The sequence below is a fragment of the Colletotrichum karsti genome (assembly GCF_011947395.1).
Source record: "Colletotrichum karsti strain CkLH20 chromosome Unknown Scaffold42, whole genome shotgun sequence".
NCBI classification, from domain to species: domain Eukaryota; kingdom Fungi; phylum Ascomycota; class Sordariomycetes; order Glomerellales; family Glomerellaceae; genus Colletotrichum; species Colletotrichum karsti.
Genome location: NW_024065942.1, coordinates 282,657 through 295,795, shown reverse-complemented (window position 1 = coordinate 295,795; position 13,139 = coordinate 282,657). Strand labels below are relative to the sequence as shown.

General features: G+C 42.2%; 3 protein-coding genes across 3 annotated transcripts; 2 read left to right on the top strand and 1 right to left on the bottom strand.

The window, feature by feature from the left end:
* Positions 1-2,597: 2,597 nt before the first annotated feature.
* Positions 2,598-3,321, bottom strand: CkaCkLH20_10741 (uncharacterized protein; the record flags this gene model as incomplete). Its single annotated transcript, XM_038893455.1, has 2 exons — positions 2,598-2,875; positions 2,973-3,321. The coding sequence occupies 2 exons, from the start codon at positions 3,319-3,321 to the stop codon at positions 2,598-2,600; spliced, it is 627 nt and encodes a 208-aa protein (XP_038741268.1).
* An 876-nt stretch (positions 3,322-4,197) lies between these two features.
* On the top strand, positions 4,198-4,947 carry CkaCkLH20_10740 (uncharacterized protein; the record flags this gene model as incomplete). The annotated part of the gene is made up of 2 exons (XM_038893454.1): positions 4,198-4,627; positions 4,685-4,947. 2 exons carry the CDS (start codon positions 4,198-4,200, stop codon positions 4,945-4,947), a joined length of 693 nt encoding a protein of 230 aa, XP_038741267.1.
* A 1,630-nt stretch (positions 4,948-6,577) lies between these two features.
* Positions 6,578-7,467, top strand: CkaCkLH20_10739 (carbonic anhydrase; the record flags this gene model as incomplete). The annotated part of the gene is made up of 2 exons (XM_038893453.1): positions 6,578-6,752; positions 6,815-7,467. The coding sequence occupies 2 exons, from the start codon at positions 6,578-6,580 to the stop codon at positions 7,465-7,467; spliced, it is 828 nt and encodes a 275-aa protein (XP_038741266.1).
* Between the last annotated feature and the right edge of the window lie 5,672 nt (positions 7,468-13,139).

Here is a 13,139-nt window from a genome sequence, read left to right as displayed (position 1 = left end):
GGTTCGATGCATCTTATTGTGTGAGCCAAATCTGTGATAGCTAGAAGATTCAGCGCTATTGGGCTGAGACCGTCACAGCTGAGGCAGTGTCCGAATGTAGACTTTCAGCTAGCCACTGCCCACTACCTTACAACGGGATGGCAGTTGTTTTACCCCTCACAGAATGAATGGACGGCATTACAAATCATCCAGCCGTGTGACCAAAGATTGAGTTATATCTCCATCAGACCAGATCCCAGAGAATTTCATTGCTCTCAACAATAATGTAAGAGCAGACGATAACTCCGATTTCCAAAATACACATCAACCTCGCTAGAGAAAAGCATTGTACGTGTGGAATGATGAAATCGAATAATCATTACTGACTGAACCCTTAACAAGGCAATGGCAGGAGACAGCTCATTGGGCGCTCCAGAAGCTGGTGTATCACGACCCAGCATCCCTCGAGGAACCCGTGACCGGCCAGCAAAGCCAGTCGACAAGGCCGTACCCGTCCCAGATCTCGCAGACCTCACTCCCGAGTGGACCAACGACGAGAAAGACATGGAAATCAAGATGTATTTCAACCCAGCAACGACCAACCTCTCTATGTCCTATAACATCCGTGGCCTCCAGCCCGTTATTCGCCAAGTTGGAGGGACAAACTATCTACTCAAGGATGAGAGTGGCAATTTTTATCAGTGGAACAGCGATATACCGGGGCTGTATCGTATTATGGACGCGATGAATCTGGATGAAGCTTTGGACCAGATTATTTTCCATCCAATCCTCATGCGTATTGAACGTGTTGGACACGATGCTTTAGGAGCAAGGTCGTCTGGATAGATTAGCTGAGCATACTCGCTCTACTAGATTGTTATAACTACAATGGGCTTACTTTCTCACACTGGTTGGATAAGATGATGTGCAACTACCTGACTTGATTCAGATGATCATGTAGTTAAGGGTTCAGCAATCTAGTTATTTTCTTGAAAGACGTCTGTTGTCTATCTGAGAGTCGTAAGATAGGCAATTCCCTCCAATTCACTACTCGTACAATTTAATTCTTGCCTTTTATGTGCTACTCGCAGTTGTGTCCAATGGCAGGGCTTTTTGTTGGTTAATGAGGTGAACCTTTCCAGCGAACAAATCATCAGAGCTAAGACCTTACAAGCACATGGCTGGCTGTAGATACATAATCGGGTCGATAAACTTATGTGCCGGGTACGGCCGCCTGTGAGGCATGTTTCTTTCCATCGTTGTCAGTCACTGATGGCTGGCTGATAATCTTCAGCCGTGGAATCATGTCATCAGGTCTCTCTATGCTTTCAAGCGGATGATTGGAAATTTGATTGGTGCAGTGAATATACACTATATGCGGATAAAGAACTGAGAAACTCGCATTGGTAAACTGCTATAAAGCTCCCTCAGAGCCGGGCAATACTCCCACCCCACACTATATGCGGATAAGAGAAACTAAAGCCTTCCCAGAGCCGGGCAAGTTCATCGTTCAAAAGGAAGAGGCCTATATTACAACATTGCTAAGCAGCCAAGGAAGTGGGTTGACGTCACACAATCACATTGTGGCTAGCTGACAGGAGCCTTTGACTTCATTGGACCGACAAACGTGCCTAGCTGCCACATGGTAAGACATTTTGTAAGGCCCTCTGTTTACCCTTTTGAGAGTGAAGGTCCCTAAAGAGGAGACCTTGACTGGCAATAATGCCGTCTTGGGGCCAGTGAGATTAGAACTTTGTTCCAAACTTGGGGGTAGCCCACGCTAACGACGTATCGCCACTAATAAGAGCGCGGGAGCTGGGGAAACGTTCCCGTTCCGAATAGCGTCCGTCCGTTCATGGCGCGGGGAGGGGCGCAGCGCCAGAGCCGTTCGCTACTGTTAGCGACATATTTGCGTAGGATTTGAATCGATAGTCGCGGATACTCCGTGCAAACACCCTCTCTTGTTAGCACAAGCCACATGACTATTTACGCGCGCGCGCTATATTGACCTTGCGATCTTCACATTGCTGGTATGTGATTCCGCCATCTGGCCAAGAGCTGACGAAGACCTCGCGCCTTAACTCGTCGGTTTGATCTGACATGCATAGTGCTATTCCTGTGCTCAGATTATGGTCTAGAACCGTGGCGGTTAACCAATGTTGCTTAGACTAACCGTCAGCCAAATTGCGGGGTGCGTCTCATGAAAAGAGACTAGCTACATGTAACATGTACGCGTTGTCACATAGTTATGCTTGAAAAGTCATCGTGGCTGGCTGTTCAGACACATTCTGCAACGTGATTCCTCGTGATTGTCGGCCTCCCCGCCTCTATCTCATCACATATTCAACGAAAAGGTGGACAAATGGTTTGATCGTGTGATTTTGGAAGGAGATGGATGCTCCCGCAAAGGTGTTTTAATACGATACGAGAACAGGCTGTCTATTGTGAGTATCGCCGGTGCAGTCTCAATGATTGACAAGCTGTCGCGGATTCCTCGAGGGATGTGAATATATCATAGTGGAACTCGTAAATACTGCTTGCAAACTCGACAGGCAACGGGACACTTGGCATAAACTACATGTAGCACTACGCGGTGCAACTAATGAGCTTCCTCCGGCTCAGTCTTCGTTGAAGTCCGACTTGACAGTAAGACGTCCTGTCTCTGTATGGTGAACCTGTACGTTATCCAGCTCTAGAACATCAAAGTCTATCAGACAGTTCCGTTTCTCAAGACCACTCAAAGTAGGCGATCGTACGTCGTAGTCACCGACAGCGAGATAAAATCGGTTCAGAGGCTGTACCTGATACTCAGCTCCGGGGGCAGGCCTGAACGTGGCAAAGGGGCCAAAATAGCGTGACAGCTTCTTGAACAAAGAAATGCCAACGATGAAGTCTCCTGCAATTCGAGACATAAAGGTCAGTCAGCCAAGACAAACTTGCTCAGTTTCAAAACTCAAACCTACCAGCTCGCGCTTGGCTATGAGTGAACTCACTGCTAGTGCGGATACAGAAACAGCCCTCATTGCCCGATGGCGGAATGTCGGGTCTGTTGGCAAAGTTCGGGGTGCCTCTCTTAATCACTAGGTCGAGCGTAGTTCCCATGACGAGGGTTTGATCATCTGCCTTGTGCCCAACCTCAACTGGACGAATATCCAGGACCTCAACCTGGGTCTCAACGGTCGATTCGCCACCGTAGCTCGTGCCGCAGACCGCGTACAGCGGCGACTTGGGAAGAGTGAAGTACGCTTGGCCAGATGCGCTGGCCACGCCACGGAGTGTCAGGATAATGTTGTTGTTGATAGTCGCGACACCCGGGGTGATCTTGGGCGCGTCGGCGAACAAGGCATAGCTTTGCGTACTGCCGGTTGAGTTTGTGACTGTGATGGTGCGATGTATATTTCTGGTCGCCGATCGCGTTGCGGAGGACCCCACTCGCACCCCTAGAACAGGTCTTTTCATTGATGCAGTAATCAATGAATATGGGAAGAACATGTCGAAGTGAATGGAAAAGGGAGCTGAGAACGATGATGAGTTTACTGCGCTTGAAAACGAGGGGTTTAGCATCAACCCCTTCAAAAAACGGTGGTATAACTAATATTTTATTTATGTGGCAAGTAGCGACTAACCGCAGTTAGATGTTCAGCTCTGCCCTGGCCTGTCAATACCAGATAAGGCATAGCGACAAGAACGCATGGGCTACCTCAGTCTAGGGAACTTTCAGCCAGCCTCATGGCGGCTGGCTGCGGACACCACAACTTCCATAGCTGAATCGGTCTGCCGACTGAATGTGGTGTTGTAGCGTACTATCGCCACCGACCTGCCGTTTATGAACCTATCCCATGGAGGCATCTGTCATGAGTTGGATGGGATGCTATGGTGATATGCCTAAGAGCTAGGTTGTAGTAACGCTCGTTCAAAGCTTTTGCTTGGATTGGTGATCACAGGGAGTCCAGGGGAGCGAAGGTCTAGACTGTTCAGCTGAGGAATGGCTCAAGGAGTGTGACGAGATTTGTGGTCTGGCTACAGAGACTCTGAGGAACATAAAATCGAAAGGCTTGATGGTATTTGGGAAAAGATCTATATAAGAACCGGTCCATCGCAGGTACCAGTATCTTTTCAACACAATCAATCACTCATCACACTTCAACCATCTACTACTCTCTCACTTCCCACCTTTCTTATTCTTGAAACGCACATCAGCTTTATACTACCGCCACAATGGTCAACAAGTACACTATCATCATCAACAACAAGACTGGCAGCAGCCAGAACTACAACCTCTTCAGCGAGAAGCCTGAGATCACTGGTGTTGTAAAGTCCAGCATCTGGACTAACATCTACCAGACCGCTCAGGGTACTCCCGATGGTGCCACTGCTGAGTTCGAGATGTGGAAGAACTACTATGCCATTGTTGGTACCTGGAAGGGCGGTGAGAAGGCTGGTGCTAAGGTCTCTATCACCCAGACCAAGCCTGTCACGCTTGGCTCCAAGGCCAGCGATGACACCGATGTCCCTGGAACTACTCTCACCATGATTTCCGGGTCTGGTGCTCCTGCTTTCGACAAGGCTCCTGCTCAGCCTACTGCCTGGAACAACTCCTACGAAGTTGACACTGGCAACGACTTCACTCTCGAGGATGCCACCGAGCGTAAGTCTCCTCCGCTCACGTCAGTTTCTACCAGCAAAGCCTAATTTGATTCAAAAGGAAACTTCTTCGTTGGTCTCGCCAGCTCCCCTGATGGAGCTGGCAGTGTCCCTACTGCCACTTTCAAGCCTGAGCCTGGCAACCAGTACCAGATCCAGCCTGTCAACACCTACTACGTTGCCCACGGTGCTACTTTCCAGGTCGGACAGCTCCTCGACGTCGCCAAGCTTGGGAAGAAGCCTGTTCAGATTGACTTCACTGTCCGTGGCCCCACTGTTACCATCAACCACAACGCTGATGGTCAGCTTGTCATTGCCAAGTAAGGATCATTGGATATACTAGGAGTCTAGGAGGGCCATGCTGGAAGAGACGTTGATTATAGTCTTGGGGTAGATGGGAATTTATTTTCTCCTCTACTTGTTTATTATTAAACCACTGCTTCCTAACTGCTTTATGTGCTTCTGGCTTCTAAGCGCGAGCTTCGCAGCTATAGCCCGTATAATAACTAGCTGACGCTCTGTCATATCTGTGGAACCTGGGAATACTCTGACCACGTTCTTCAGTGTGTGTCTCGTCCCCTACAAACCGAAGTGAATCGCGATACCAGAGATCCAGGCTGGCTGGTCGAAAGCTTCAATACTGGTCCATCAGTCCAAGGCTTCTGCTACAGCGGGTTTTACATAATGTTTCCGTCTTTGCTTTACTTAAAACTTTAACTCTTCAGGTCAGAGGTGCTAAATTGAGCCTGCATGTATCTACAATATATACTACTGCTCGAACACTGCAGTATGTCTGGTATCATTCATTAAATACCATGCCGCCGACCATCACACCTTGATTGTTACCAGAATGCAACTTGAGTGACAAGACACTCGCCTTCGTCTCAACCCAGACCATTCCTTAGGTCCGATGGCATTGTCATGCCAAGTAATACATGCAGTAAAGCTCCTCTCCAGAACACTACATAAGTCAGGTCGAAGACCGTATCACACGACGTGAGCAATCGACAAAATCCTTATCATGTTCCCCATACTTCATAGAACCTCATTCAGTATCAACGTCTCAAAAGGAGATACGTAGCTAATGTATCCAGCCAACATTGCGCATATTACGCCATGTGCCTTAGTATATTACTCACCAGCCAATGGAAGGAATCGACGGAAACAAAATGAGAACTGATCCTCACTCACTTTGAAACAACAATGAACGTTCCTTATCAGATGTTCATTGGCGTTGAGAGGGGCATGAGACCTCCGCAGTCATACCTCAAAAGCTGGAGAAGCGTCGCAGCCCCAAGCTGGAATCTGCGACAAAAACGAAAACGTCCAACCTGACAACCCATCCTTCGACCGATTACGCCAAGGAAAGGAAATTCCAACGACAATGCCAAGAAATGAAATTTCGCAGATAAGGAAGACGACTGCAGAGCACCACAGTTGACATCGTGGCTTGGCGCATTCTTCCGCCGATTGCCACAGAACTGCCTCCGTCGAATTCAAAGGGGGAAAAGTCCGATTCAACTTTACCTAGGCAGCGCAACCAATTACACATCACCTATGCAGCAAAACCAACACGTCAGAATACACATTCAGAAAGATAAGACGTACTCATGTTTTCGAATAAACTTTCGGCCGTCCGTGACTGGCTTGCGTTGGGCGTGTCACTCACACGAGGTGGAAGCCTTGGGGGGTCTACACATGCATGAGTGCGTCGAGCATTGGGGGAGCTGAGTCTTGGCGAGTTGACTTGGCATTCATGAGGCTTATGAGCGTACGGAACAGGGCATTGCAAGATCTTCGCCGATCCACGATGAAACGAAATCATCAGACGTCCATAAGTATGGCGAGAAGCCCCCTTCGTTGACGACGGCAAGCACATCATCCAGCATCCCAGCACACTCGCTCTTCTCAGCATAGCTACAACATTCGTTCTACCCAAGTCCTTTTCCTCGAAATGATGCTCACACCGTATCTCTACGCTGCCCTCCTGTGGGCGTCGGAAGCCATCGCCTGCGCAGACCACGGCAACTCCCACGCCGCGAGGGCCGTCAAGCGCGAAGATTACAAGAGGCCCGCTCAGGCAGACTGGGCATACGAAGCATCCTTCGACTGGGCTCGCGTCAACCCGAGTACGTCTCACGCGATTCTTCCATTCGAGTCCTTCGCATGACTAACGCGACCCGCCTCTCAGAGTACCGCCTCTGCCAGTCCGGCACCCAACAATCCCCGATCCCCATCGGCCTCGGGAACGGCCTCGCCGTCCGCCACCGCATCAACTTCAACTACCCCTCCGGCAAGACCGCCGGCAACTTCTACAACTGGAACTACGGCCCCGCCTTCACCGTGATCCACCCCGACGGCGACTTCACCTCCAACCCCTCCTTCACCTACGACAACACCACGCTCTACCTGTCCGGCTGGCACATCCACACGCCCGCCGACCACCCCGTCAGCGGCTGGCGCTCCCGGGCCGAGATGCACTTCGTCCACGTCGACGCGTCGGGCAAGCCGGCCGCCGTGCTCGCCTTCCGCCTCGACCCCAGCACCGCGGACGACAACGCCTTCTTCGACCAGATGCCGCCGTACGTCGGGTTCAACGAGACGGGCGAGTCGGTGCGGGTCGAGCTCGATCTGACGGAGGCGCTGAGGGAGGTGGGCATGTTTGGCGAGTTCTGGACGTACCAGGGGAGCTTGACGAGTCCGCCGTGCACGGAGGGGATCCGGTGGTTTCTGGCGCGTCAGGTCATGTTTCTCGGGGACGATCAGATGAGTGCGGTCTTGGGTGCGAGTACGTATAGTGCGAGGGCCGAGCAGCAGGTCTGGCGGCACCGGATTAACGAGTAGAGGGCAGTTGGACTGGGAGTCATAGGCTTTTTTTCTTTTATTCATCTAGATGTTTTAATAGGTTTCTTGACCATGTGTCTTGGTCAAAAGTTATTAGTTTCACAGTCATGCAATACGATGGCTTTCCCAGCGCCAGGAAGACCAAGTTACACCACTTCATTACTCGAATTTCTTGATGTAGTTGCCCGCCCTTGACCTCCTTAGACGAGGAATTCTGTCTATTTAAAAGAGAACCTGTGAGGCAAGAATTTCTACCTAGAAAAGCGCAACACCCATATGGCTTCTGCCTAGCCCGGCTATCTGTTGCCAACGTCTCCCAGTGGGGAGGTGTCACATACTATCTGTCGTACTCACAGCCAGGTTCTCAGCGCCCCGTCAACATAGATCAGAATACTCAACACATTACTAGACAAACAGCAACAGACGACGATGACGGCCGATGATTATCAGTACCCACACCCGAACGTCTTGAATATGGGCCACCTCTGCACTTTGAAGAAGAACTTCAGATTTGCCCATACCTTTGAACTCTTAATTCCAGCCACGGTCACTGTCTCGGAACATACTCACCAGAGACAGTGCCGGGGAGAGGCCATCTCAGAATGAGAAGAAGACTTAAATAGCTACCATGCTAGAAAAAGATTTACGACAAATTTGCATAAATTCAGTAATAATCCTTGAGATGCATTTCCCAGCCATCCTGAAAGTGAGCAGGCACGAATATTTCCCTAGGTAAGTGCAGCAAGCAATAATCAACAGAAATCACAAAGTATATAAGCCTCAACAGCATCTGCGACCGTTATCAGTCATCTTCTCTCACAGGAATTGCCGGATATACTGCCTCCGCTTCTAGTATCTCAGGCTGTCAGCCAGGTTGACGTTACTATTAGCCAGAGTCGGCTTGTCGAACTCCATTGAGGATCTCACTCGCAACGACATCCTCATTGCTTGGTCATTGCCTGGTCAGAAGACGGGTATACCTAAGCAATACCCACCAAATAGAATCAGACGACAACGACGAACCGACGATCCCAGCTTTCGCCCCCATAAGCTCCCAGATGACCACGCAGTTTTCCATTGACAGATCACACCGCTGGACTTTACTAAGACCGACGCTCGTCTGATCCTCCCTCAGAAGCAAGAAGTACTTAGTTACACGCATCGCCTTGGATTGGTGAGGAAGCTTAGCTGGCTGCCTTTGAGTATTCCTTATATAATCCCTCGGAGCCGTTACCTACCACCTGTGCGAGTTGGGGCATCAAGTTGATTTAGCGTACATCCTCGTTCCATCTTGAGCTTCCCTCGAAACAAAGACTATGTCGCCATATCTTGCGCCAGACTTAGCACCGCAGAACAGTCACCCAACTCAGCAACGTAAGAACTCCAACCAAATCCAACGTCCCAATCGTCATCACCCTCCGCTACGACATATATTTAAGAGATGGAGATCGGGAACCACAAGTTCTCCCCCTGGCAATTTTGCGAAAGCAGTGTTAACTTGAGTTTGCTTTAGTGCTGGCGCGTCCATAGATTGGGCTGATCGTATTGAGGTCATGTCACCACCTCACCCATCACAACTACGTGTACACTCAACCAGCCCCTCCAACCATCCCTTCCTAACGGTATATAATTAAACAGAATAGCCCAAAAAACAACAACAACAGCCACAAACACCCTCCCCCAGCCCAAAACCACCTCCTCCCGTTCCTCCAGATCTAGGTCATATGCATCCAGGCAGTAAACCTAAGTATCACAGACTCACTTCTACTTCATCACTAATCAATTTCACAAACGACGATATTTATAGCTAAGCAAGAACACACGCCCTAGATACAATTAAATATATACGCTCCCGCTAAGTCCACGTTATTATTAGGCTATATATAACCTATAGATACCTATATAGTTAGAAACTACTAATACCTAGGGGTTTCTTATAAATAACTATATAGAGTTTAAATACCTATAGATTATAGTTATATTAAAAAATATAAATTTTAGTTAAATAAGTAATAACTATATAGGTTTTATAGCTAAATAGTTATAGAAATAAAGATTAATTATTTAAAAAAGTACTAATTATTTTAGTTTAATTATTTTAATTTTATAACTTTAATTTAGCTATTTTAATTAAATAACTTTAATTTAATAACTCTAATTTAATAACTTAAATTTAAAAACTTTTATAAAGCTATAACTATAGCTTTAACCTCTAACTTTATCTCTAGTTAAGTTTTTACTATTTTATTAGTAATCCTTTATTATTTTAAACCTTTTAAATATTTAAATATTAAGACTTAGCTTTTAGCTACTATATTACGTTTAGAAACTATATATTTAACTAACTTTAGGTTTAGCCTAGCTAACTTAACTAATTAATAGCTATTTAGTTATATAACTATATATAAGCCTAAAGTTCCTATCTTAGCTACTATTTTATTACTTTACGCTTTAACTTCCCCTATTATAATAATAATAATAAACTTTTTTATTAAGATATCTCTAATACTTTAGAAGATATCTCTAAAACTTCTATTATTTATTAACTAATTAACCCTTTTAACTATATAGCTATTAGGCTATTATATTATTATTAATTAAACTTTTTAGAAGACTATTAGCTTACCTTTAGTACTTAAGACTATTATAGTTCTATTACTTACTATTAGTAACGCTATTAATATATTAAAGTAATCTAGATTTATAAAACTTATAGATTTTTAACCTTAAGCTATTTAGCTAACTTTAGAAAGCCTATAAGGGGCTTATAAATGATAGGATTAATATCTATTACTATATCTTTTCTTTTTAGGTTATTATTACTATTACTATTACTATTACTATCTTTAGTATAGCTATAGAGATCTTAAGTATATATAATATAGCCTTTTATAATAGGGTTAAAACTAATAGCTTACTTTAGATATATTAAGGTAAAATAGATAATAATAAGCTAATTAAGTCTCTATTATATAGTAATACCTTTATTTTAATATAAAGAGCTTATTAATTATTAGAGGGAGTAGAGAGATTATTATAATAAGAGTAGCCTTATTAAATAGTTAGTAGTTAAATATATATTAGTTATTAATAAACTTAAGGGTATAGAGGTATATATAATCTATTCTTTATATATAGTTATTATTTAGGCTTTAGTCCTATTAGATTTTTATTCTCTAGAGCTTTTAGAGAGATATTAAGTTACTTATAAAGTCTTTATATAGAGCTCTATTATATAATTAGAGTAGCTTAAGTCTTATTAGCTCTTATATATAGATTATAATAATATTATAAGCCTTAATAGAGACTTTTTTTATTTTAGTCTATATAAAATTACTTATAGAAGCTATTTAGAGGGTTTTAAACTACTTTATACTATTAAAGATATAAAAAGTTATTTTAAAATTTAAAGTTATTAAGCTTATAAGAGTATAATAGCTAATAAGGAATATAATATATATAAAGCCTCTTAATTTACTATATAGTTAATTAAAAGTAAATATTATCTCTTTTACTTTTTAAATATACTTTATAAATTTAAAGTTTATATTTATATATTTCTTAAATAAAATAGTAATATTATTATTAAGCTTTTAATAAGTAGATTTAAAGCTTTTATTAATATAGAAATACTTAAAGAATAAATAGCCTCTTATTTAATATATTTTATAGTTAGTTCCTCTTAAAGTTATTAAGTCTTAAGTCTCCCCTATAGTATTAATATACTTTTAGTACTCTCTTATAGCTAAAGACCCCTTATAAAGCTTTTATTTAGTCTTTTATTTATTTTTAGGTCTCTAAATTAAGATTAAAGTCTTATCTTTAGCTATAATTAAGCTAAATATATCTCTTTTAGTTTTATAAGCTACTCTAATAAATATTTTAATAGTTTATAACTATTTATAAATATCTTTAGTAACTTTATTAATTATAAGTTTACTTTATTTAGCTTTATTAATAATTAAATTAAAGTATAAATTAACTTAATTAGATATATAGATACTTTATAAAGTAGTAATAATTTTTAAAAACTAAAAGTTAAACTTTATAGTATTTAAAATATTACTTTTAAGCTATTTATATATTACTCTCTTTTAATACTTTAACTATTTTTTAAAGTCTTTATAGGTATTAATATATTTCTTATAAATAAAGTTAAATATAGCTTTATATTTTATTATTATATTTATAGTTCTCTTATTAGTTTTATTTTAATTATATTTTTTAAAAAATAGATCTAAATATTAAAGTTTTCTTTAGCTTTATAATAAAGTTATTAAAAATTAATAAATATAATTTCTTTAATATATTTAAAAGCCTTAATATTAGCTTTAAGTATTTATTAATACTTTTTTATATAGAATAAATAGTTTTATTTCTATTTATTATATAATATCTTATTTATATTAAAGAGATTTAATATATTAATTACTCTTAAAGCCTTAAAGTTCTCTATAAAAACCTAAATAAATATATTTTATATTACTAAATAGTCTTAAAGCTATAAAAGCTTAAGACCTCTTAAAAAAGCTATATAAATATCTTTATTTTAAGCTTAATAAACTTTATATTTTCTCTAATTAGTTATCTTTTAGAGCTTAAAAGCCTTAAAGAGAATTTTTATTTATTCTCTTTAAATAACTTAATCTTATAAGGTTTATAAAGTAATATCTTTATTATTAAAAGATATTATTTTAATTAATAAAAAGTTTATAAATTAATATAAATTACTTAATAATATATATTAAACTATTAATTATTAAATTAGCTATATTATATTATTCTATCTATCTATAGAGCTATAGAAAATTTCTCCTAAATATTTTAAGAGCTTAAGTAGATCTTAATATTAATAAGATCTACCCCTAAGCTAAGTGGATTTATTCTACTACTCTTATATAAGATCCTAACTTACGCCCCCTAAATTTAATACTAACGAGCTCCTATTGCTAGGTGACATCCCAGGATATACTGCTTTAGTGGTGTGTTTCCAAGTGACGTGGAAAATGTCCAGGGTCGTCGTCAACGCCCAGTCTCAGCCTAGAGCCAAGACACAAACTTACAACCCGGCTAACTAAACCTCGACAAGCCCACCCGTCGAACCCATCTCTATCCGTCATTATCCCGGGACTATTCCCTGCGAATACGATGACGCTGGCAAAAACGTGACGACAAAAACTGCTGAATGATACCGATCATGACACGAATCCGGAATGAACATCAACACATTCAGACATTCACGATGGTCTAGACGCGGTAGCTGACCAGCGTGCCGGCTCCACCGGCCTGAAGAAGACTTTTCAGTTGTGGTTGGATGTTGCTTTAAATAGGATCTATTTGGAGAAAGCAACGCGGCCATTGACGGCGTGTTGTTTCTGGCCGGGTGTTTATCTCTGCCAAACACTCAAGTGCGTTGACCTTTATCAGTGACTCGCCTGAATTCTGCGCTCTCTTCGGCGTTGAAATTGCGTCTCGCACACTTTGAACATCACCATATGAATGACTTATATATCGGGACCGACTTCATTGTCTAAGGTAGTACTAATACATCCCACCCCATCTCATACAACCAGCCGCCCCTGAACAGAAGCAAATCCCATGCATCCTAGGATCGCCATCCTCGGAAGATCGTCTAGGGCAAACCGCCCGCCAATCCCAAAAAAGAAGAAAAA